Below are 22,083 nucleotides of genomic sequence, written 5' to 3'. Positions count from 1 at the left end.
CCCCCCACACACCCCAGAAATTCAGGTGGTGAATTTGGGGGTCCATTTCAACTCAGCCCAAATATTAGCACAGACCTTTCATCATATTTGTAAAAATAATAATAATAATAGGGTTTTATATTTTTCAGTTGTTTAAAGGTTTCAAGATGTGCCAAGAGCTTATGCTTCCATCCTGGACCTCCGCGTCCATCCCCGTTTGCCACCAAAGGTGTGAAAATACATCTTTAATTTGCTCTTGACACCAGGTAACATTCAATCTCCTTCCATCGCGGTTTCGAATCCCGTCTGGTCCTCTGTGGTCTCTTCTCATTTTGCTGCTTTGGGATTTGCCAGGTCTTCGATGGCTTTCCTCACCTGAAGGAAAAAGAAGGAAGGAAGCTGAGAGCTGGATGGGCAGTGGGGTGGATGTTTTCACACTGCAAGCAGCTTGGAAGGGGTTTAACTTCCCTAGTTTCCTGCAACCCCTGATGAGGAACTGGGGACTCCTTCCTCAATAAACACTTATTCCTCCTGCCTTTCTCAGAAGCACTCTGAGTGTGCTGTAAGCTGTTCTCCCACCAACACCCCTGTGAGGTATGTCAGGCTGAGAGCAGGACTGGCCCAGAGTCACCCGGTGTGTTTTGCAGCTGAGGGCAGGAGGGGATTCGAATGCAGTTCTCCCCCTTCTGCAGCTCTCTGAGTTCAGGATCCAGCCCCATCCTCTCTCAATCTGCCCCGCTTTAGAGCGCCAGCCAGCTACCTCATTCCTGGAGACAACGCCAACCACCTTCCCCAGTTGCGTGACAAAGGCTCTCTGAAGGTTCAGAAGCTCAAAAAGGTTGTGCACCTGTGGGGAGAAAAATGGGGAGGAGAGAGATGGGGGAAGGTCAGGGTGGTGATGTGGGGTAAAGGTAAAGAGGAAAGGGACCCCTGCCCATTAGGTCCAGTTGTGGCTGACTCTTGGGTTGTGGCGCTCATCTCGCTTTACTGGCCGAGGGAGCTGGCGTACAGCTTCCACATCATGTGGCCAGCATGACTAAGCCGCTTCTCGCGAACCAGAGCAGCGCACGGAAACGCCGTTTACCTTCCCGCCAGAGCGGTACCTATTTATCTACTTGCACTTTGACGTGCTTTCAAAATGCTAGGTTGGCAGGAGCAGGGACCGAGCAACGGGAGCTCACCCCATTGCGGGGATTCGAACTGCCGACTTTCTGATCGGCAAGCCCAAGAGGCTCAGTGGTTTAACCCACAGCGCCACCCGCGTCCCAGGATGTGGGGTATCCCCTGCCTATAGCTCCTTCAACGAGGCTCATTGCATCTCGAAAAGCCAACCCATTTCCCTGGTGACAGCAGCATCTTGTGAGAAGTGCATGCACCACGCACAGAGAATGCCCCCTTTCCTTCATTTTCACAGAACAGGGTGTGTGCACAGAGGTGTACACCTCTGTCCCACCCTCTCAGGAACCCTGTGGGGTCGGCTGGAGGAAGGGCCCAACAGCCAAGAATACAGTGGTGCCTCGCAAGGCGAAAAGAATCCGTTCTGTGATTCTCTTCGTCTAGCGGTTTTTTCGTCTTGCAAAGCAAGCCCATTGACGGATTAGCGCTATTGGCGGCTTTTAGCGGCTTTTAGCGGCTTATCTGCTGATAGCGGCTTAGAAAAAGGGGGGGAAGGGGAAAAACCCAGCAGGAACTCGCAAGACATTGTCGTCTTGCGAAGCAAGCCCATAGGAAATTCATTTTGCGAAGCACCTCCAAAACGGAAAACTCTTTTGTCTAGCGAGTTTTCCGTCTTGCGAGGCATTCGTCTTGCGGGGCACCACTGTACACAGCTGTGTGTTTTTTCCTTTTACAAGAAGCAGCCCCACAAAGGCTGTGGCAGGAAAACTAGCGTTGGGAGGCAGGCAGAAAATGCTTCGCCTTTCCCATCCCCAAAGGATCTTTCTGTAATAAAAATTAAAAATCCCCTACTTCCACACACACACACCCTCTGCCCTGGCCTCCCCCCAAAGACCTAGGCAGGCCTTTCGCCCTGTTTCCCAGGGTGGGAAATGGGCCCCCATGGTGCAGAACGCGAAGGCAGCAACAACAGCCCTCCCTGCCATTATTCTCCAGCAGGTGACATTTAGAGGTAGACTCCTCCTGGGCATGGAGGCTCCATTTGGCTGTAAACAAATAAAGGGGTGTGCCAGAGCCACGAGCACTTCCTGCCACGCTTCACCTGATAACCCTTGCCTGTCTGCCGGCCATTTACCTGGTGTAGGGACATCCATGGGGAAAGCTGCAGGGTCACAGGGCTGATGGCGCAGGATCCTTCCAAGGTCTGGGCAGATGGAGGCTGCAGGAGAGATTGGGGAGGAATAAAATCTTGCAGGGTGTGGCAATTGGGCGGTGTGGGGCACATGCAACTCTGGCTAAGCTGCATTACAGAGGGGGTGCTGCTCCCCTCCTTCCACACACAGCAGAAGGCGGCTCCCATCTCAGCCTCTGGGGGCTTGTGACCCACCTCTTCCCCCTGTGGCTTGTGGGGCAAGCTGGCATCATCCTGGGTCTGGAGGAACTTGATCAGCTCAGATCTCTGGATCATCCCCAGCAACATGGCTGTCTCTGCGGGCGAGAGGTGGTGGAAAGAAAAGACCTTAAAAGGACTCGGCTGCAGGATCAGACCAAAGAGTGTCTTGTTGAGCCCAGCACCCCGGGAAGAACATGAGATGGGCTGGATTAGGCCCGCCTTAGTCTAGCTTTCTTCCCATCAACAGTGGTCACCCAGCTGTGCCTGATTGGAGGCCCACCCGCAGGACCCCACTAGGGATGCCCACTGGTCCTCCAGCAGCATCCTGCCTCCAATAGTGGCATCCTAGAACTGTAGGGATGTAAGGGCCCCCCAAGGGTCATCTAGTCCAACCCCTTGCAACACAAGAGGTAGAAGAGAGCTAGGTCCCCTCCATCGAGGCCTATGCTGAAACAAGGGGGCAGCTCCTGCTCTAGACCTCTTCGTGGACTGTGGCGGAGGTGTCTGGCCTGGCGCCTCCTGAGCATGGGCAAAGAGCAAGTCCCAGCTGCTTCTCAATTCCTGCTGTTTCTCCCCTTCTGTCTTGTTTCCATGCTATGGTTTCCCCCCAAAAGAGTGAGCGAGAGTGACGCTGGCCGGATGGGCAGAGCCTCACGTGGGCCGCCTTGGCCTGACAGGGGCCTCAACACCCCCACAAAGCGGGAAGTGAAATAAAGCCCCAGGCCTGATGCCACAAGGAAGGCCACAGGGGTTTGGGAAATAGCGGGAGGGGAGAACCAGGAACCCAGCATTGCAGGGCTTCCTTCCCCCTCAGAAAACCCATTAAGTCCCAGTACAGTGGGACCTCTGGTTGCAAACGGGATCCGTTCCAGAGGCCCACTCGCAACATGAAAAGAGTGCAACCCACAGTGGTGCGTCTGCGCATGCGCGGGTTGCGATTCGCCACTTCTGCACAAGCGCGTGACGTCATTTTGCGCATCTACGCATGTGCAAGCGGCGAAACCCGGAAGTAACCCTTTCCGGTACTTCCGGGTCGCCGCGGGACGTATCCTGAAAGAACGTAGCATGAAGTGGACGTAACATGAGGTTTGACTGTACCAGCGTTGTCCACCACCGGGTACTCGGAGTCGTCTGTCGAGGTGACCGTGCTGAGGATTTCCTGGAAAGTGGCATCCCTGGGCAGGTAGACGAATTTGGTATTCATGAACTCCTCTGTGGTGACCTTGTAGGAGCTGCAGGCGGGAGAAAGTGGCGTCAGAATGACCCCAGCGAGAGCCCAGTAATGGCACAGCAGAGATTCCCAGAGGGTCTGCGGGCTGTTAAAAGGCCTGTGAATTGACAGCATGCACACAGCCCACCAGTGAATGTGTGCCCTGCCCTGGAATAGAGGGACCTAGGAAGCTGCCTTCTACGGAGTCAGCCCATCTAGCTTTGTAGTGTCCACACTGGTCGGCAGCAATGGCTCTGCAGGGTTTCAGGCAGATTCTAACCCTACCTGTATTTATCAGTGGTCTTGCTAATAAATACATTTTCAAAGTCAAGAGATTCTACCCTTATCACTTCATGCCCCCTGAAGATCCACAGCAATCAAACTGTAAGGAGTTTAAAGACCAACTAAGTTAGTTCTTGGTATGAGCTTTCGTGTGCATGCACACTTCTTCAGATACACATGCACACGAAAGCTCATACCAAGAACTAACTTAGTTGGTCTTTAAGGTGCTACTGGAAGGAATTTTTTTATTTTGACTATGGCAGACCAACACGGCTACCTATCTGTAACTGTAAGGAGTTTGTCAGAATAAGGACTGCTCCCCCCACAAAAAGTTCTTTATCAAGCAAGCTACAAGGTCTCTGCTGCTCCCTCCCTCCCTTAAACAGGGCTTGTAGCTGTGCTGATTCTCAAAAGAAAACAGATTATGCCATTTATTTCTCATGAAGTCCAGTTCTGCTCAGTGGAGGCCAATCCTTGCAATCATTTCTTGTTTTCTGGAGTAGACATGGACGGAACGGCCATCTACTCCTAAGAGCAGGGCTTCGTTATATGGTAAGAGGTTTGGACTGTACATAATTTCATCTACTTTTTATAACATATTTAAAAAGATACGAAGAGAGAAGAAGGCACACTAGTAGAGTATTTTAATTGGGCTTCTATGGGGGATGAAGAGGGAGCTCAACTTTCTCTTTGTGACTGAAGCAGTTGTTTCCTGTCTAGCTTTTCTATTCCGCTTTCAAATGGTGCTCAAGTGAGAATCTGGTACAGGCATCTCCTTCTCCCAGACCTTTGGGCAGGGGAGGGTCCCAGGAATTGCCTGGCTGAATCCCATAAATTCGAACTATTGCCTTCTTTTAAAAAGCTGTGCTTATTATTTTGAGAGGATCAGGGAGTTTGCCCCTGGAAATAAAAGTACATGTTGATGGAAAACATTTTTATGCTTTTTAACCTTGTGAAATCCCTCCCTGCATTTGAAACTGAACTGTATAATAAACCCTACCTGGCGATACCAGCAGGGATTGAACCCGTGTCATGGACTGGTTGGTGCAGAAGAACAGTGGAAGGAACCAGATGAGGAACTCCAAGGGTCAAAGGCTCAGAGCCTGGAGATTGGTGGTGGGGCGATGATGAGTGGTCACAGGGAAAAGACAGGGAGAAGGAGGTGTCGGAAGCTAAGGAGGTAACGGGGCTTAGTGACCTGGGAGAGTCTGTGGCAGAGAGAAGTCCAGAATCAGAGGCAGAAACTGAAGCAGAAACGTGGGACGAGGGAGGCCAAGAGACAGAGATGAGTTGGGCTGGTGAAGAGTCACCAGTGTCTCCCTTGGGCTGTGGCAAGCTCCCAACTCTCCCCTAGTCTCCCAGAACCAGAAGAGGCATGAAAAGGGCAGAGGATATCTTGCTCTCATGCAGGCGTAGTCTCTGATTGCTTGGAAGGAGCCCTGGGAGAGGAGCGGACCTAGATGGTTGAGGAGAGGTGGGGACTTTTAGTCTCGGCAACTGATTTCGTGGAGTAAGACCTACAGCATGGGTAGGCAAACTAAGGGCCGGGGCCCAGATCCAGCCCAATTGCCTTCTAAATCCAGGCCGTGGACAGTCCGGGAATCAGCCTGTTTTTACATGAGTAGAATGTGTCCTTTTATTTAAAATGGGTTTGGGTTATTTGTGGGGCCTGCCTGGTGTTTTTACATGAGTAGAATGTGTGCTTTTCTTTAAAATGCATCTCTGGGTTATTTGTAGGACATAGGAATTGGTTCATTTTTTCCCTTCAGAATATACTCCACCCCCCACCACAAGGTCTGAAGGACAGTAGACTGGCCCCCTGCTGAAAAAGTTCGCTGACCTACAGGGAATGAGCTGTTGTGCGCATCAGGCCTGACCCTCAGCCAAGACCATGAAGAGTTCACCCCCAACTATTGAACTTTGTGATTTACCAGCCAACTCGCTCTGCAACAACCTGGCATTTTCCGCTCGCAAAGTGGACTCTTTGCCCCTGAGCTACGGCCCTTCGCGATATGCAAAGCGACATAAGGCAAGAGAGACTCTGAGCGTGGGCAGAGTGCCCTTTCCCTCATTAGCAAGCAGCATGTCTGAGAAGGCTCTCAGGATGCCCCTCAATGTCCCGGGAGTGGGAGGGCGCGAAGCTGTGTCCCCACCTGCTCCCCCACACCCTGCGACGTGGGAGGGGGTTTCACCTCACCCAATGTGCCTGCTCCTGATACGCGGCAAGTAGGGCAGCTTCTTGACGATGATGGTGCCGTCGTAGAAGGAGGGCTGGAACTTCTGGGCGATGGCGTTGGCGATGAGCACGGCAAGGATGACGGGCAGGATGTGGGCGATCTGCCCCGTCATCTCGAAGGCCAGCAGGGCCGTGGAGAGGGTGTGGGTGACTGAGCCGGAGAAGGCTGCTGCTCCTGGAGGGAGGAAAACAGAATCTAGAGCAAGTTGTCCCTGGAGGGGGGGTCCTGGGCATAGCTGTCAACTTACAGATTTGAAAATAAGGGACCAGCAGCCTCAAAAATAAGGGGCCAGCAGCCAAAACAAGGGATTTTAGTTAACCACCTGAAATACGAAGTTAAAAGGGACCAGATAATTTTGAAGAGCAGCACCGGTTTTTAGCCCTTCGTTTCCAGAGGTTGCTGCTCAAGCTGATGAAACACTGCAATTAAATAACTACAAGCAGCAACCACTTTTCGTGCAAAACAAAGTCCAAGCTAAGATGCTACCCCAGTCCGGCAGCCACGAGGGGGCCGATGCTGGTGAGAGGAGGCCGGAGGGGGGCGGGCCGGGCAGCCAAGCAACACAGTTGGAGCCTCCCTCCTCCCTAGCCGGCAGGGAGGGAGGGAGAGGAGCTGCTTCCTTTGAAACCCAGGAAATTTAAGGGACATCATCAATAAGGGACAGCAGCGGGACACGGCGCTGGGATAAGGGACTTTCCCGCCAAATAAGGGACGGTTGACAGCTATGGTCCTGAGACAGGCCGGCAACTCACCCTGGGCGTGGATCCCTTCTTAGCCCCCCCAATTCCTATTCCAAGTCCCAGAGCTGAGCTGGCTGGGGTCTGCATCTTGCTTGAAGAGGATAGCGTTCTGCACCAGAGCAGAGGAGCTCAGCGGTGGGGAGGACAAGTCATGAATCGAACACAGCTCTGTCCTCCAGCCCAGCCTAATGACAGAGCTGGCCCTCCTCTGTGCTGGTGTCGCACCAGGATTAACGGTTGTGGCCTCCCCGTGCAACACGCCCCCCCCCCAGTGTGTCTGAGCTGCAAGGGACTCCAGGGGTTCCAGCTTCGGTTTCCTCCGAATAAAGGTCAGCCGAGGCTGTGGCGTCTTCAAGATACAGTCATACCTCAGGTTGAAGTTGCTTCAGGTTGAGCGCTTTCAGGTTGCGCTCTGTGGCGACCCAGAAGTAACGGAACACATTACTTCCAGGTTTCGCCGCTCGCGCATGCGCAGACGGTCAAAACGACATCACGCGCATGCGCGGAAGTGGTGAATCACAACCCGCAGAAGCACAGTCGTGGGTTGCGTTCGCTTAGGGATGCGAACAGGGATCCCATTCGCATCCTGAGGTACGACTTTATACGGTTCTATTCACATATATGTACGACCTATGGAGGGGGGGTCACGGCATCAGCACCCCAAGAAATCTTGCTTCTCCATTTGTTGCCATTTTTGATCCAGCACGGAGCAAGCAAGTCCCTCAGTCTCCGGCTTCCAGCCCAGCTCTCTCACACCTCTCTGGCTCTTGTTCTCCTACCTAGCAGCAAGGTGAGGGGGGGCAGAGGAAACGCCCACCTTGGAGCCCAGAGGGCCCCACCCCTCTTGCAACCTAGCTTGTTTTTGCAGGATGCTGATGAGGACATTTCAGTGGCCAGCCAGCTCCTCTAACCCTCACTGCGTACAGGACCCCAAGAATTGGGAGAGGAATCTAGGGCATCCTCCAGACAGACGCCCCCCGCAGAATTGTAGTGAACAGAGGCGCTCACTGTCATCGCAACCGTGAGTCCCTGGGGTGGAAGGGAAGGGGCCGTGTGGCAAAGTTGGCAAATGTCTGCCAGGCCGTAGTTGCCTAGACCTTTGGCTGCCCTGGCTTATTGGCTTGCCCGGTAGCAAGTGCCCACCCCACCCGCCACCTTGAGCCATGTTGCAGACTCACCTGCCAGTGCGTAGCTTCCAGGAGTGATGAGGCTAGAGCCCCCCTCCGATGAAATGCCCTGGGGGAAGAGGAAGGCGGCGGTTTCCCCCACCAGGCGCCCGAGCGCAGCTCCTGCGGTGGGGAGTGGGGAAGGAGGAGGAGAAAGAGGTAGAAAGAAACAGCTTGCATCTCCGCGACAATCCTTTCCAGACCACGTCTACACTGCACGCTCAAACTGGTTTTGAACTGGATTAACTGTCATGGAGATCCCCTTCTCTGTTTGGTGCTTGACAGCTGAGACCAGTGAAACTAATCCTGCGTTTACCTGTGGTTCCTGAATTGCAGGGGACTAGACAAGGTCATTTTTCCAACTCTCCAGTTCTTTGATTCTGTGACCCAGTATGGGGTCGGGTCATCTGATGCAGGGAGAGGGGAGATGGGGGGGCACTTACCATAAACAAAGACGGGCATGAAGTACCCAGCGGGCATCGGCATGGTGGTGGCCAGGATCAGCATCCAGAACTGTGAAAAGAGCAAGGAAAAGTGAGGCCAAGGGTAATGGCCGCTTGCTTTCAGACAGCCTGTGATGCCACGGCATGCCTGAGAACACTCCAACTCCTGAGGGTGAAAGCACCGTAACAGAAGTGGGTGGGGAGTCGCCTGAACCCTTCGTCCCTCATCAGAGGGCCCCCCCTCCGTGTGCTTCAGAAGCGGGCCAGGTACCTTCATGAACAGGAAGATGGCCAGCGTGCCAAAGATGGTGATGTTGGGGTCCCACCACTCGAGCCACAGGTTGTGGGTGTCGACTTGAAGGGGCCTGGCCAGCGATGCGTTTTGGGAAAGGGCGCTCCAGGTGTGGTTGTCAAGGAGGGAGGTGAGGAGTTCCTTCATGCTCAGCTACAGGGGAGGAAAGATGGGGGTCTGGAAGGGCTGGCGCAAACAGGAGCGCAAACACCCACCCGCCCTCCCCCTTCTTGTCTGTGAGGGGCCAGGGGGTTCCTCTCTCTGTGCCACCAGACAGGTTGGCCTTTGGCCCGTTCACTGGCTGCTGTCAGGCCTGTGGGTGCCACCTGTGGTTATTCAGCAGGGAGAGCGTGGCACTCTGCATATGCTCCAGTGTCCTCTGTGCTGGGAAGGAGAGCGATACCCAGTATTTACCCTGGAGGCCATGAACTGCCCCAGGCCCGATGGGAAGGTGATGGAGGAGAGCAGGAGGGCAACCAGAACCGAGTAAAGAGGTTTCCTGGAAAAAGGTACCAGAAACAAACAGACAGACAGACAAACAAACAAACAAACAACTAGGGTTATTTTTCAGGATTGAAAACGAAAGGCAGGGCTTCCCTGCACAAAGCTAACTCTGATGGCAGACCAGCAAGTCACACACAGCTCAAAGCAAAAATAGAAAAACTCATTTGGTGGAGGAATCTGTACATTTTCCAGGTATCACAAAGCTCTTCCACCATGCAGAAGGTGCTGAGGATTTCTGTGCCGCTTGAAAGCTTGCATACAAGGGAGAATATTTTTTTCTCGGGGTGATGGAGGAAGTAATAATAAAATGTTGGTCCATCTCTACCATGGGTAGGCAAACTAAGGCCTGGGGGCCAGATCTGGTCCAATCGCCTTCTAAATCCAGCCTGCGGATGGTCCGGGAATCAACGTGTTTTTACACAAGTAGAATGTGTGCTTTTATTTAAAATGCATCTCTGGGTTATTTGTGGGGCATAGGAATTCATTCATATTCCCCCCCCAAAAAAAATAGTCCGGCCCCCCACAAGGTCTGAGGGACAGTGGACCAGTCCCCTGCTGGAAAAGTTTGCTGACCCCTCTACTGTCACTCACTTTTAAATACCTTGCGCACAATATGCTTTTTTCTATACCCTGCTCATTCTGTTCCCAAAGCCAGAATATATATTTTTTTGTAATCCCTATGTCATGGAAAACCCAAGAGGACCCCAAATATGTGAAGGGAGAATGGCAGCTGCTATGATTCATTTGTGCTTTCATGGAACATTTATCGCCCATGCAACAACCGGGCGAGGCAAACTTCTGTTGTTCCCATTTTGCAGAGTGGGAAACTGAGGCCGAGAGGCAGCAGTGTGTTCGAGGCCAGTCACTCGGTCCTTGCAGGAGCCCCACATGCCTCCAGCGCATGCCCCCCAAGTTGTGAGTGAACATATCAGACAACACAGTGATTCTTCAAACAGCTCTTGTTTATTCACAGGCCAGAACTGAACTGAAGGGTTCAGCCAACCTGCTTATATAGAGTTCAACTACAAAGCAACAGTAACCACTTTCTGTAACTATCCAATCACTGAACGTCACTTTCAATTCCTTATTTGCATATGTGGACCTGAGTGAAAACTATCTACAGTATCCCCCTGCTGGCCCAGGGTGAGAACTTCAGTACATAAGACCCCCCACTCCCAAGGTATGACTTACTCCTCTGCAAGCAGCTTGGCCGTGAAGCAGTTCCTCCGGACGTAGCCCAGGAACCAGCGCTGGCAGAAGAGGTAAGCGCAGCTCACCACCCCACAGACTGCGCTGGAAAGAAACAGGGGAGGGAGGGAGGGAGGTTAGGGTCACTTTGGCTGCTGGGCACACAATGCTCCTTCGGTGTCACCCCCCACCTCACCCTGAGGCTGCATTGCAAGGAAGGAGATGGGTCACATCCGCCCCCATACATTCAGAGCACATTTCAAGCACATGGTGCCCCCATGAAGGACCCTGGAAACCGTAGTTTTCCCCCAGAAACCTTGACACTGTTATAAGAGTTCTAAGGTCTCAAATATAGAATGAATGTTCATAAATGTACAAGGCAAACACATGCACAAGTTTATAAACCACATGTCTGAAATAGTACAGGAGAGCAATCCTGAAGTCATTTTGACTCTCTCAAATTGACCTCATATAGGGGGAAGGAAATGGGGAAAGCTTTCCAATTGTCTTTGGACTGTAGGGGCTTACGCCTCCCTTTTCAAATACAGTCTGGCAAGTATCTGTTAAGCTGAGCAAACTATCAATATGTGCAAGAGATTCAGGAACTAAAGTATTTACCATCTCAAAGGAATGGCCAGGCTACCCGGAAAATGCAATCAAGTAAGGCATTTATCAGGATGCAGGTGGCACTGTGGGTTAAACCACAGAGCCTAGGACTTGCTGATCAGAAGGTCGGCAGTTCGAATCCCCGCGATGGGGTGAGCTCCTGTTGCTCGGTCCCTGCTCCTGCCAACCTAGCAGTTCGAAAGCACATCAAAGTGCAAGTAGATAAATAGATACCACTCCAGCGGGAAGGTAAACGGCGTTTCCGTGCACTGCTCTGGTTCGCCAGAAGCGGCTTAGTCATGCTGGCTACATGACACAGAAGCTGAAAGTGAGATGAGTGCCGCAACCCCAGAGTCGGTCATGACTGGACCTAATGGTCAGGGGTCCCTTTGCCTTTACCTTTAAGGCATTTATCAGGTATCCTGGCAGACAGGAGAGAAGCAACACTCTCAAATATATGCTGGAGACCACTTCTGTGATATACGTATGATTTTTTTGGGGGGGTGTTTTGGGCTACAGGGTGGGCAATTTCAAAAGTCTTTATAGGGGCTTGCGCACCGTTATTCTGGGTCTCTCCTACCTCCTTGCTTGCAAGGAGGGGGAGGGAACTCTGTTGCAACAGAAAAATAAAGACCCCCCTTGCTTTCTATGGATCTTGCCTCCATCCATTCATCTCTGACTGACCATTGAGTTAGGGGACTCAGTCCCTTCAGGAGTTGGGCAGCAAAAGCCAAACCCCCTAGTATTCCCTATAACAGCACACTCCACTTCCCAGAGTTATTGAGGGGATGCTTTAAATACAGTGGTACCTCAGGTTAAGTACTTAATTCGTTCCGGAGGTCCGTTCTTAACCTGAAACTGTTCTTAACCTGAAGCACCACTTTAGCTAATGGGGCCTCCTGCTGCCGCCACGCTGCCGGAGCATGATTTCGGTTCTCATCCTGAAGCAAAGTTCTTAACCCGAGGTACTATTTCTGGGTTACCTGAAGCGTATGTAACCCGAGGTACCACTGTATATGGGGTGGACCTGACCCCCAAATCCCTCACCCTGCTCACCCGAGGAACATGAAGAAGAATGTCTCTGGCAGGTCAAAGGGGAAGTCAATCTTAAAACTGGTCTTGAAAAGAGCCATGATGGTCTCTGGGGAGGGAGAAAAAGCAGTGTGTTTTAAACACAAAACAGGGGTGCCCACAAAAATAGAAGCCCCCTTCCTCATCTACCTGCGTCCCCCCCACTTTCTTTCCACCCAAGACCCCCTTCCCCAATTTCTCACTTTCCCCTCTTCTCTCCCCCGTCCGTCTCACTTAAGCCCCCCACCCACCCCACTGAAGGCCAACATTTGCAGAAGGCCATTTGCTTGGGGCCAAACCCCACTTTGCTCTTGCGCAGCCAGTCAGGGGAACCAGCAAGCCACGTTGTTTAGCGCCCGTCACCTGCTCACCGTGGCTGCTGAGGTTTGTCCCCAGAGAGCCTTCCTCCATCACCAACATCCAGGTCCAGGGTTTCCCAAACTTGGGTCTCCAGTTGTTTTTGGACTACCATTCCTATCATCCCTGACCACTGGTCCTGCTAGCTAGGGAGGCTTGGAGTTGTAGTTCAAAATCAGCCGGAGAGACAAGTTTGAGAAACCTAGAAACATCTTCACGCAGCATTGGTGGTGGCTGGTAGGGCGGGAGGCAGGGAGCCCAACAGTAGGTGGCGCCAGAGCCAACGACAGGGAAACTGCTCCTAGCCTTGCACCTTCCATCCTTCTTTTTCGCCTCCCTGCTAGTTCTTCTTTAAGGGCAACACTTAGCCTAAGGAGGACTAGCTGTTAAAATCTGCCCAGGCGCCATTTTCAAGCGTATGGCAGCCCTAGTTTCCCTTCCCTAACACAGAACATCCATTTTGAGGGTTCGGCACTTCCAACAAGGTCGCCACAATTGCTCAGTCATCTCTTTCCAGGGCAGTTGCAGTCAGTTTAGAATATTAGTATACCTGAAGGAGCGTCTCCACCCCCATCGTTCTGCCCGGACGCTGAGGTCCGGTGCCAAGGGCCTTCTGGCGGTTCCCTCATTGCAAGAAGCAAAGCTACAAGGAACGAGGCAGAGGGCCTTCTCGGTGGTGGCACCCTCCTTGTGGAACGCCCTCCCTTCAGATGTCAAAGAGATAAACAACTACCTGACATTTAGAACACATCTGAAGGCAGCCCTGTTCAGGGAAGATTTTAATGTGTGACATTTTAATATATTTTTAATCTTTGTTGGAAGCCACCCAGAGTGGCTGGGGAAACCCAGCCAGATGGGCGAGGTATAAATAATAAATTATTATTATTATTTCCACATGTGAGGCTTAAACTGCTGTCTCCCAGCAACCCCCCTCCCCATCAAATCTATTTCCAGCCCATGCAAGGTAAGCCTCTAAGATTGTGCTTAGCTTGCCAGAAAAAGCAGCGAGTGAGGAGAGGTGTTTGCTATGTGGATGAGCACGCTGGCCAGGGGGGGACGCCCAACACTGCAGAGCAAACTGGAAGCAAGAGTTTCTCTCCTCCCACCCGCTTTGCACTTCCCCAGCAACTCTGCTCAACTTCCTCACCTTGTTCGCTGTTGAAGACGGCCAGGAGGCGAAACATGAAGGCCCCGCAGGTGGCCGAGAAGAATCCCCTCCAGTAGTCCCGGACGGCGAAATGGGAGGACACAACCTCGATGCTGAAGAGGACCCCTGAGTGGGACCAGGTGAGGAAGAGAATGGGCAGGTGAAGAAAACAGGTAAGGCAGAGGTCGGCAACTGGCAGCCAATATGCCCCGGCCAGAGGCACACTTAGGCTCCCTTGTGCCTTGGCAAGGAGATGCATGTACGCCTTCAAAGTTGGGAGAAACCATGGGCAAGAAACTCATAAAGTTTTGAAATAAAAAATTTAAGGTCCTATATATATATGGGATGCGGGTGGCGCTGTGGGTTAAACCACAGAGCCTAGGACTTGCTGATCAGAAGGTCGGTGGTTCGAATCCCCGTGACAGGGTGAGCTCCTGTTGCTCGGTCCCTGCTCCTGCCAACCTAGCAATTCAAAAGCACCTCAAAGTGCAAGTAGATAAATAGGTACCACTCCAGCGGGAAGGTAAATGGCGTTTCCGTGCACTGCTCTAGCTTGCCAGAAGTGGCTGAGTCATGCTGGCTACATGACCTGGAAGCTATACGCCAGCTCCCTCGGCCAATAAAGTGAGATGAGTGCCGCAACCCCAGAGTCGGCCACGACTGGACCTAATGGTCAGGGCTCCCTTTACCATATATATATATATATATATATATATATATATATATATATATATATGCAGGTTTTGGTGTCTTCGGGTGTCTTCCCGTGTAAGAGTCGGGGTGTCTGTGCGACGTTTCGACAAGGTCTCACTCGTCATCTTCAGGCTGGTGCTTTCGGCTTCTTGTTACTGGAACAGGGCTCTGTTCCAGTAACAAGAAGCCGAAAGCATTCCTGTACCCGTGAAAATCTACGAAAGCATATATATATATATATATATATATATATATATATATATATATATATATAATATGTTCATAAATGCACCAATCAAGCATGTACATCGATATATAAACCACATGTCTGAAACCCCACAGAAAGTCCTGAAACCATTTTGTCCCTCCCAAATTGACCTCAAACATTTCTCTGCAAGGTCAAAGGAAAATGGAAAAGCCTCCCCATTGTCTCCTCCTTCACAAATCCTGTCCTAAGAGTATGTCTGTGTATGAATAGGGTGAGCCTGTGACCTGGCTCAGGAACGAAGTATTTGTCATTACTGGCCAGGCTCCCCAGGGTATCCAATCAAGTGACCATTAACAGGTCTGCCAGACAGGAGATAAATAATGCACTCAGATTTCTGTTGTAGACCGCCCTTTCTGTGATGTAGGTATGCTGTATCTGGGGGGTGGTCTTGGACTACACCCCTTCTGTGATGTATGTATGATGTTTCTGGGGTTGGTCTTGGACTCCAGGGCTGGCAGTTTAAAGTGTCTATATAAGGGCGGGCACACCTTTGTTCAGGGTTCTCCTCCTTTCCTGCGTGTGAGGGGAGCCCCCTGTTGCAACAGTTCAATAAAGATCAGGCTTACTAGCTGCTTTGCTTCTCAATATTCTCTGGTTGGCCTCTGTTTTTTCCTCCGACCGATGGAGAACATACAATGGACTCTATAAGGGCTCTTGTGTTCCCCATAAGGGAATAAGGGCAGATTTTTGTTTATTACAGTTTGCTGTTTGTCGCCTCCTGTGCTCTGCCACTGACTTCCTCCGTGGCCGTGACTGGATCCCTCATCTGAGGCACCCAAAGGAGTCTGCACGCCTCGTCTTGCTGCTGTTGTAAACAAAAATTGCCATATAGAGTCCTTACATAGGTTCGCTATTGGTAGTAGAAGATAACAGAGGCCAACTAGAGAATATTGAGAAGCAAAGCAGCTAGTAAGCTTGATCTTTATTGATCTGTTGCAACAGGGTGCTCCCCTCACATGCAGGAGAGAGGAGGAACCCAGAAAAATGGCGCACAAGGCCTTATAAATACTTTTGAAATTGCCACCCTGTAGATCAAGACCACCCCCAGAAACATCATACATACATCACAGAAGGGGTGTAACCTAAGACCACCCCTCAGATACATCATACCTACATCACAGAAAAGGCAGTCTAAAACAGAAATTTTAATGCTGTTTTTCTCCTGTAGTCGTTTATCTCCTGTCTGGCAGGTTACTTGATTGGATTGCCTGGGGAGCCTGGCCATTCTTTTGTAGTGATAAATACTTAGTTCCTGGGCCAGGTCACAGGCTCACACCCCATTCATATCTTAAATGTGCCCTTAAGACAGGATTTGTGAGGAAAGAGACAATGGGGAGGTTTCCCACTTTGACCTTGCAGAGAAACCATTGGCTCAGTTTAGGAATCAAAATGGTTCCAGGTCGGTCTTCCTGTGCTGATCTACGTACATGCTTGGTTGGTACACTTATGAACATTACCATATATCTAAGACCTCAAAATTCCTATCACACTGCCCACAGCTGTGGGCGGCTCTTACCCACTTCAAACCAGAGTGGAGAGGTGTGGTTTTTGCAGGCCCCTGGCCAACACAGCCCCCTTCCCCCAATGACCACCGGTTTGCCGCTTTAGACATGAGCTGCTTGACAGAGCGACGCAAAGCGTTTTCGCCAAACACCCACAAACTCCAAGCCCTGTAAACTTTGCAAGTCACTTGCCAGCGAGTTTTACTGAATCTGACCCACGGGGTAGGGCAGTGCTTTGCTGGTCTGTGTGCTTGTTTCTCTTACCGCTGATGGGAGCCCCGAAGACAGTGGCCACTCCAACAGCCGCTCCGGCCACCAGCATCTCGTTCTGTTTGCTCTTATTCTAGGAGGAAGAGAGAGCCGTTTGCTAAGTGCCTCTGGCATCTGCCTGAGAGTCAGCGCGGCTGAGCATGAATTCCCCCAGGGCTCCAGAATGGGTGTTGAGTGCTGCATTTGCCTTCCAAGCCAGCAGGAGCCACTCCAGTGTGACCCCTTTCCAGCTCTGTGCCCAGATTATTAAACTGTGCGAAGATTGGGGGAGACAATTCGTTCCTTCCGGTTCCTCTCCGTTTCTCATTTCCCAACCTCTTAAATCCAGTTCTCATTTCGACATTAGTGATTTTTGAAAAATAAAATGAACGAGGTCTGCAACATTCTAGTGCGAAATGTTCCTGATAGGCACATCTTTGTGTGTGTGTGATTTTGCCTAATGTACACATTTTTTTTGCAAAGCCATTTCTCTTAATACAGTGGTGCCCCGCAAGACGAATGCCTCGCAAGACGAAAAACCCGCTAGACGAAAGGGTTTTCCGTAATTCGATGAGCTTCGCAAGATGAATTTTCCTATGGGCTTGCTTCGCAAGACGAAAACGTCTTGTGAGTCTTGCAATTTTTTTCGCTTCCCCCCCTTTTTCTAAGCCGCTAATAGCCTTTTAGCCGCTAAGCCGCTAAGCCTTTAATAGCCGCTAATCCGCTAAGCCGCTAATAGGGTTGCTTCGCAAGACGAAAAAACCGCTAGACGAAGAGACTCGCGGAACGGATTATTTTCGTCTTGCGAGGCACCACTGTATAACAGATTTGTGTATGTTGCTTTTCCCTAATGCATGCTCTTTATGTACACTTTGCCCTCGTTCTATGCATTTCTGTACGCCTGACTCTGCCTTGCAAAATTTGGAAAGGTTCAAATTTCAGAGGATGGCTGCAATTTAGGTTTGCGTTGTTAGAATTCCTACTCCATGATTGCAGTCATGGGATTGTTGTCTATCACATGACGGTATATGTTTTGACTCCAGAGAGTGGGAAGTGACAGGATGTTTGTGTTACTGTGTTCCGTGAAGTGGGGCTATTGCCCTTTGTTCTTTTTCTCTTTGCTGTATAATGCTAGAGAGAGAGGGAGCCATGTTGCAGTGCTCCGTGTGTGTTTATATGTAAATAAAGTCGATTAGCCAAAATGCTGAGTTGCTGAAGTCTGTTACGCAAACTGTGAAGACTCTGCGGATCCCTAAGTGTGCCGGTGTCAGTTGGCATTGGTCGCTGTGATGTTCGGGCTGAAGAAAACTCTTGAAGCTCCCAAACGAAATATCAGGAGGGAGAGAACATGCCAGTCGGGCATGTGTCTCTACCAGGGTCCTACTTGAGTGTAGGACGAGCTCCTAACGTGCGTATTGTTCTGGACTCACCTTTAACGCAAATGGAATCGGATTTCTCCCCTGTCTCCCCTGCCTCAAAAGCACCCAATGAAAATGCAGTGGGGTGGTTATTTTGTGGGGGCAGAAATCACCTCTTCAGCCACCCTGGTTCTGAATGTAGGAAGGCGTCAAGAGGGACCATGAATCTACATTTGGCAATCTAGTGATGGAATGCTTGGGCAGGCCCACTCCACCCCTTAGCCTCGGTGGGGGGTGAGGTGTTGCTGTCCCCTTGCTCCTTACCTCATATTCCCCAGAGACACTGGTCCGAATCTTCCCTAAGTAGGCAGCGATCATGCTGGAAAGGTGAACGAAAGGCCCCTGGGGGAAGACAAGAGGAGGGCAGATTAGTAGAGGAAGGGATTCTACAATTATATGGGGATCATTGGGCTGTGATTCCTACATTGCAGGGGATTGGTGAACCACCATCTGGTACGCAGGCTGAGACCCTATCTGCCCGCAGACTGTCTCGCCAGAGTGGTGCATGCTCTGGTTATCTCCCACTTGGACTACTGCAATGCGCTCTACATGGGGCTACCTTTGAGAGGGACCCGAAAACTACAACTAATCCAGAATGCAGCAGCTAGACTGGTGACTGGGAGTGGCCGCCGAGACCATATAACCCCGGTCTTTAAAGACTTACATTGGCTCCCAGTACATTTCCAAGCACAATTCAAAGTGTTGGTGCTGACCTTTAAAGTCCAAAATGGCCTTGGCCCAGTATACCTGAAGGAGCGTCTCCACCCCCATCGTTCTGCCGGGACGCTGAGGTCCAGTTCTGAGGGCCTTCTGGCAGTTCCCTTATTGCGAGAAGTGAAGCTACAGGGAACCAGGCAGAGGGCCTTCTCGGTAGTGGCACCCGCCATGTGGAACACCCTCCCATCAGATGTCAAGGAAATAAACAACTAGCTGATTTTTAGAAGACATCTGAAGGAAGCCCTGTTTAGGAAATTTTTTAATGTTATTATTTTTAATAATAATGTGATGTTTTATCATATGATGATGATGATGATGATGATGATGATGGAAGCCACCCAGAGTGGCTAGGGAAACCCAACCAGATGGGCAGGATATAAATAATAAATAAATTATTATTATTATTATTATTATTATTATTATTATTATTATTATTATTATTATTATTATTACAGTCCCTTCCTACTTTACAATTCTATGATTCTGTAGGAATCTGATGGATCTCCTGCAGAGGGTGGCATGATCCATTGACCCAAGTTTCTTGAGTAGACCTGGAGGCAGAAGTTGCAGGCCTCCAACTCACCTCCTCTCCTAGACCCAAGCTCCCTTGCTCTAAAGCTGCTGGGGGTGTGAGCCTGTTTGCAAACAGCCACAAGGTGTAAACCAGGCCTCTCCAGTCTTTGGCCCTCCAGACGTTTTGGACTACAATTCCCATCATCCCTGACCACTGGTCCTGTTAGCTAGGGATCATGGGAGTTGTAGGCCAAAACACCTGGAGGGCCGCAGGTTAGGGGTGTCTGGTGTAAACGGAGAAGAAAAGCTCTGCAGCCTAGAGGCCATGGGCTGCTTCCCTTTGACCGACCAAGGGGTCACTTACGACTTTCCCAAGGAAGATGGTGCTCCCGCATGCCAGAGTGCAGGTCAGGCCCACGACTTTGGCGCTGAAGTTCTCGATGGCCAGGTATTCTTCCAGGATGACCCCCGTCAGGATGATCTTGAGCTCAGGAATGCCGGAACCTGGAAGGAGCACACAGGGAGGAGGTTCCAAGTTGTTTGGGGGGCCTCCAGCCAGGCTAGGAAGATGTTCCTGGTGGCCTCCTGAGGAAAATCTACCTCTGTTCTTTCTGCATTGGCCCCACCCAACAGCTTTCTCCCTGGCCCACCTCATAGGAGGCCTGTTAGGTATTCAGTTGTAGCAGGAACCCCCCCACCCCAATCATTCTGTTTGTACAAACTTCACACACACTCACACTCACACATTACATACGCCACATTTCTGTTATAAATTCATAGAAAAATCAACCATACATCGGATTTGCACTGTTCCATTCTTATATTACTCCATATGACAAGGACTATCAAAGGGGGGTGACTTGGTTCTGGTCAGCCATAATCCCTTCACCATCCCAGCACATCCACAGGAGCCCTGCCCAGTTGCTATGTCAACCCTGATAATCCCAGACAGAAGACAATCAAAATCACAAAGAACTTGCATATGGTAGTGGATTCAGCATGGACTGAAACAAAGGACAATAATCAGATCTTCCCTCTGGGGGCAGGAAACTGCAAACTCCCCTTTGTCTCCTGGAAGTGACTCATGGGCAGGGGGAAAGGAGGAACCAGTCAGGTGACAGGACACTCAGGTTACCACCACAACTCCTCCCTCAACCCCTCCTTTCTGTAATGTATGCATGATGTCAACCCCTTCTGTAATGTATGCATGATGTCAACCCCTCCTTTCTGTAATGTATGCATGATGTTTCTGGGGGTGGGCTTGACCTGGAGGATGGGAATTTCAAAAGTTTTTATAAGGTCTTGCACACCATCTTTCTGGGTCTTTCCTGTCTCTTGCAAGTGAGGGGAACACCCTGTTGCAACAGTTCAATAAAGGCCAAGCCTACAGGCTGCTGTTTTGCTCCAAGTTATCCTGGTTGGTGTCTTTGTTTTTGTCCAAGGGAGCCCTCGGATTTTTCCGGTAACACAGTGGCCTGTGTTTGCCCGAGCTTGAGTCTGGACTAAGGATTCTGAGCTCCTGTCTTCTGATTCGATACACACTCTCCAATCACAGAACATTTCAGGATTTGGGCCTCTGCCATTGGTCCTTGAACCCTGAGTCATGATTTGCAGTTTGGAAGTTTAGACAGCCAATCATGTTGGGAGTGGGAGTGGCCCAGGCTTTCAGGAATGTATATAAGCAGTTACTTTGCCTCTGTTTCCCAGTTATGTACAGTCATACCTCGGGTTAAATATGCTTCGGGATGAATATTTTCGGGTTTCGCTCCGCAGCGACTCAGAAGTAACGGAGCATGTTACTTCTGGCTTTCGCCGCTCACACATGTGCAGACGCTCAAAATGACATCACGCGTATGCGCGGAAGCTCGCGACCTGCGCGCACACAGATGCACGGATGCAGGTTGTGTTCGCTTCAGGATGCGAACAGGGCTCCGGAACAGATCCCATTCACATCCAGAGGTACCACTGTAGTTCAATAAAGGTCCTTGCTGTTATCACTGTGTCTTGCCTCGTCGGAACCCACCTACACTTCAAGGCCTTTGCTGAGTTGGCCAATTAGTCCATCCAGCTCAGTTCTGCCTACACTGACTGGCAGCAGCTCTCCTTAGAGTTGCTGGGCATTGAACCCAGGGACCTTTGGCATGCAAAGCAGAATGTTGTTCTTACAAGCGGCATTGCTTGCAAGCTGAGTGAAGACCATTCCCTTAAGAGGCAGGAACTGAGTAAGCCACTTTATAGCAGATCAGACTCTTGGCCTGTGGAGCTCAGCCTTGTCTACACTGACTGGCAGAAGCTCTCTGGGCTTTCAAGCAGGGAGCCTTTCCCAGCCCTACCCGACAATGTTGCCAGGGCAGGGCTGGATTAACCATTAAGCGAAACAAGCACGTGCTTCAGGCATCGAGGGAAACGGGGCACCGCAGGAAATTTTCCACTGCCGGATTTTTAACATTAATGGCCCCAAATTGCTCAGCTGAGCGTTCATTTTCTCAGCTGAAGTATATTACAAATCCCAACAGAACAACTATACAAACAAGGCATGCTGCATGCCTACTAAGTATAGTAGCAAATGTATTACCTAAGATGTTTTGAGAATCTGATCAAAGATTTTGCAATTAGAAAAAGCAGGAGAAATTTTTTCAAATACAAATAAAGTGGAAGTATACAAAAACAAGCATGATTTTCCATCTTACTGTAGGTTTTGTTTCATTTCGGAAAATGGAATTTTATTTTACTGTTTATTATTTATATTTTGAATTAGATATATGCAGGGGCAGTGCTTTTTTTCTAAAAAAAAATAATTTAAGGGTACTCTCATTTTGACTCAAGAAAACCACCATTTTATAGGCCACCATCAGGGGTAACAATGGAACTGGCAATGGAAGTGTATCTGAAGAAGTGTGCATGCACACGAAAGCTCATACCAAGAACTAACTTAGTTGGTCTTTAAGGTGCTACTGGAAGGATTTTTTTTATTTTGACAATGGAACTGGCA

At 50.4% G+C, this 22,083-nt stretch overlaps 1 protein-coding gene across 5 annotated transcripts in view; it reads right to left on the bottom strand.

Moving 5' to 3' along the window:
- Positions 1–113: 113 nt before the first annotated feature.
- CLCNKB (chloride voltage-gated channel Kb) overlaps positions 114–22,083 on the bottom strand; it is a 35,419-nt gene continuing 13,449 nt past the window's right edge. For 3 of the 5 annotated variants that reach the window (XM_082229946.1, XM_082229947.1, XM_082229948.1), the window contains 16 exons: positions 19,456–19,595; positions 18,126–18,203; positions 16,459–16,537; positions 13,732–13,857; positions 12,213–12,297; positions 10,554–10,655; positions 9,273–9,357; positions 8,838–9,011; positions 8,567–8,636; positions 8,136–8,246; positions 6,178–6,391; positions 3,587–3,720; positions 2,483–2,583; positions 2,231–2,314; positions 740–826; positions 115–354 (listed from right to left, as the gene is read on the bottom strand). In XM_082229946.1, the coding sequence (XP_082086072.1) occupies positions 307–354; positions 740–826; positions 2,231–2,314; positions 2,483–2,583; positions 3,587–3,720; positions 6,178–6,391; positions 8,136–8,246; positions 8,567–8,636; positions 8,838–9,011; positions 9,273–9,357; positions 10,554–10,655; positions 12,213–12,297; positions 13,732–13,857; positions 16,459–16,537; positions 18,126–18,203; positions 19,456–19,595 (1,718 nt within the window). In that variant the 3' untranslated portion in view covers positions 115–306. Of the gene's footprint in view, positions 355–739; positions 827–2,230; positions 2,315–2,482; positions 2,584–3,586; positions 3,721–6,177; positions 6,392–8,135; positions 8,247–8,566; positions 8,637–8,837; positions 9,012–9,272; positions 9,358–10,553; positions 10,656–12,212; positions 12,298–13,731; positions 13,858–16,458; positions 16,538–18,125; positions 18,204–19,455; positions 19,596–22,083 lie in introns of all 5 variants that reach the window. The other 2 variants (XM_082229944.1, XM_082229945.1) reach the window with 1 other exon arrangement.

The sequence above is a fragment of the Podarcis vaucheri genome, assembly GCF_965113315.1.
Source record: "Podarcis vaucheri genome assembly, chromosome: 7".
Lineage (NCBI taxonomy): Eukaryota > Metazoa > Chordata > Lepidosauria > Squamata > Lacertidae > Podarcis > Podarcis vaucheri.
The sequence above is the reverse complement of the archived record's forward strand: the minus strand, read 5'-3'. Positions and strand labels throughout refer to the sequence as shown.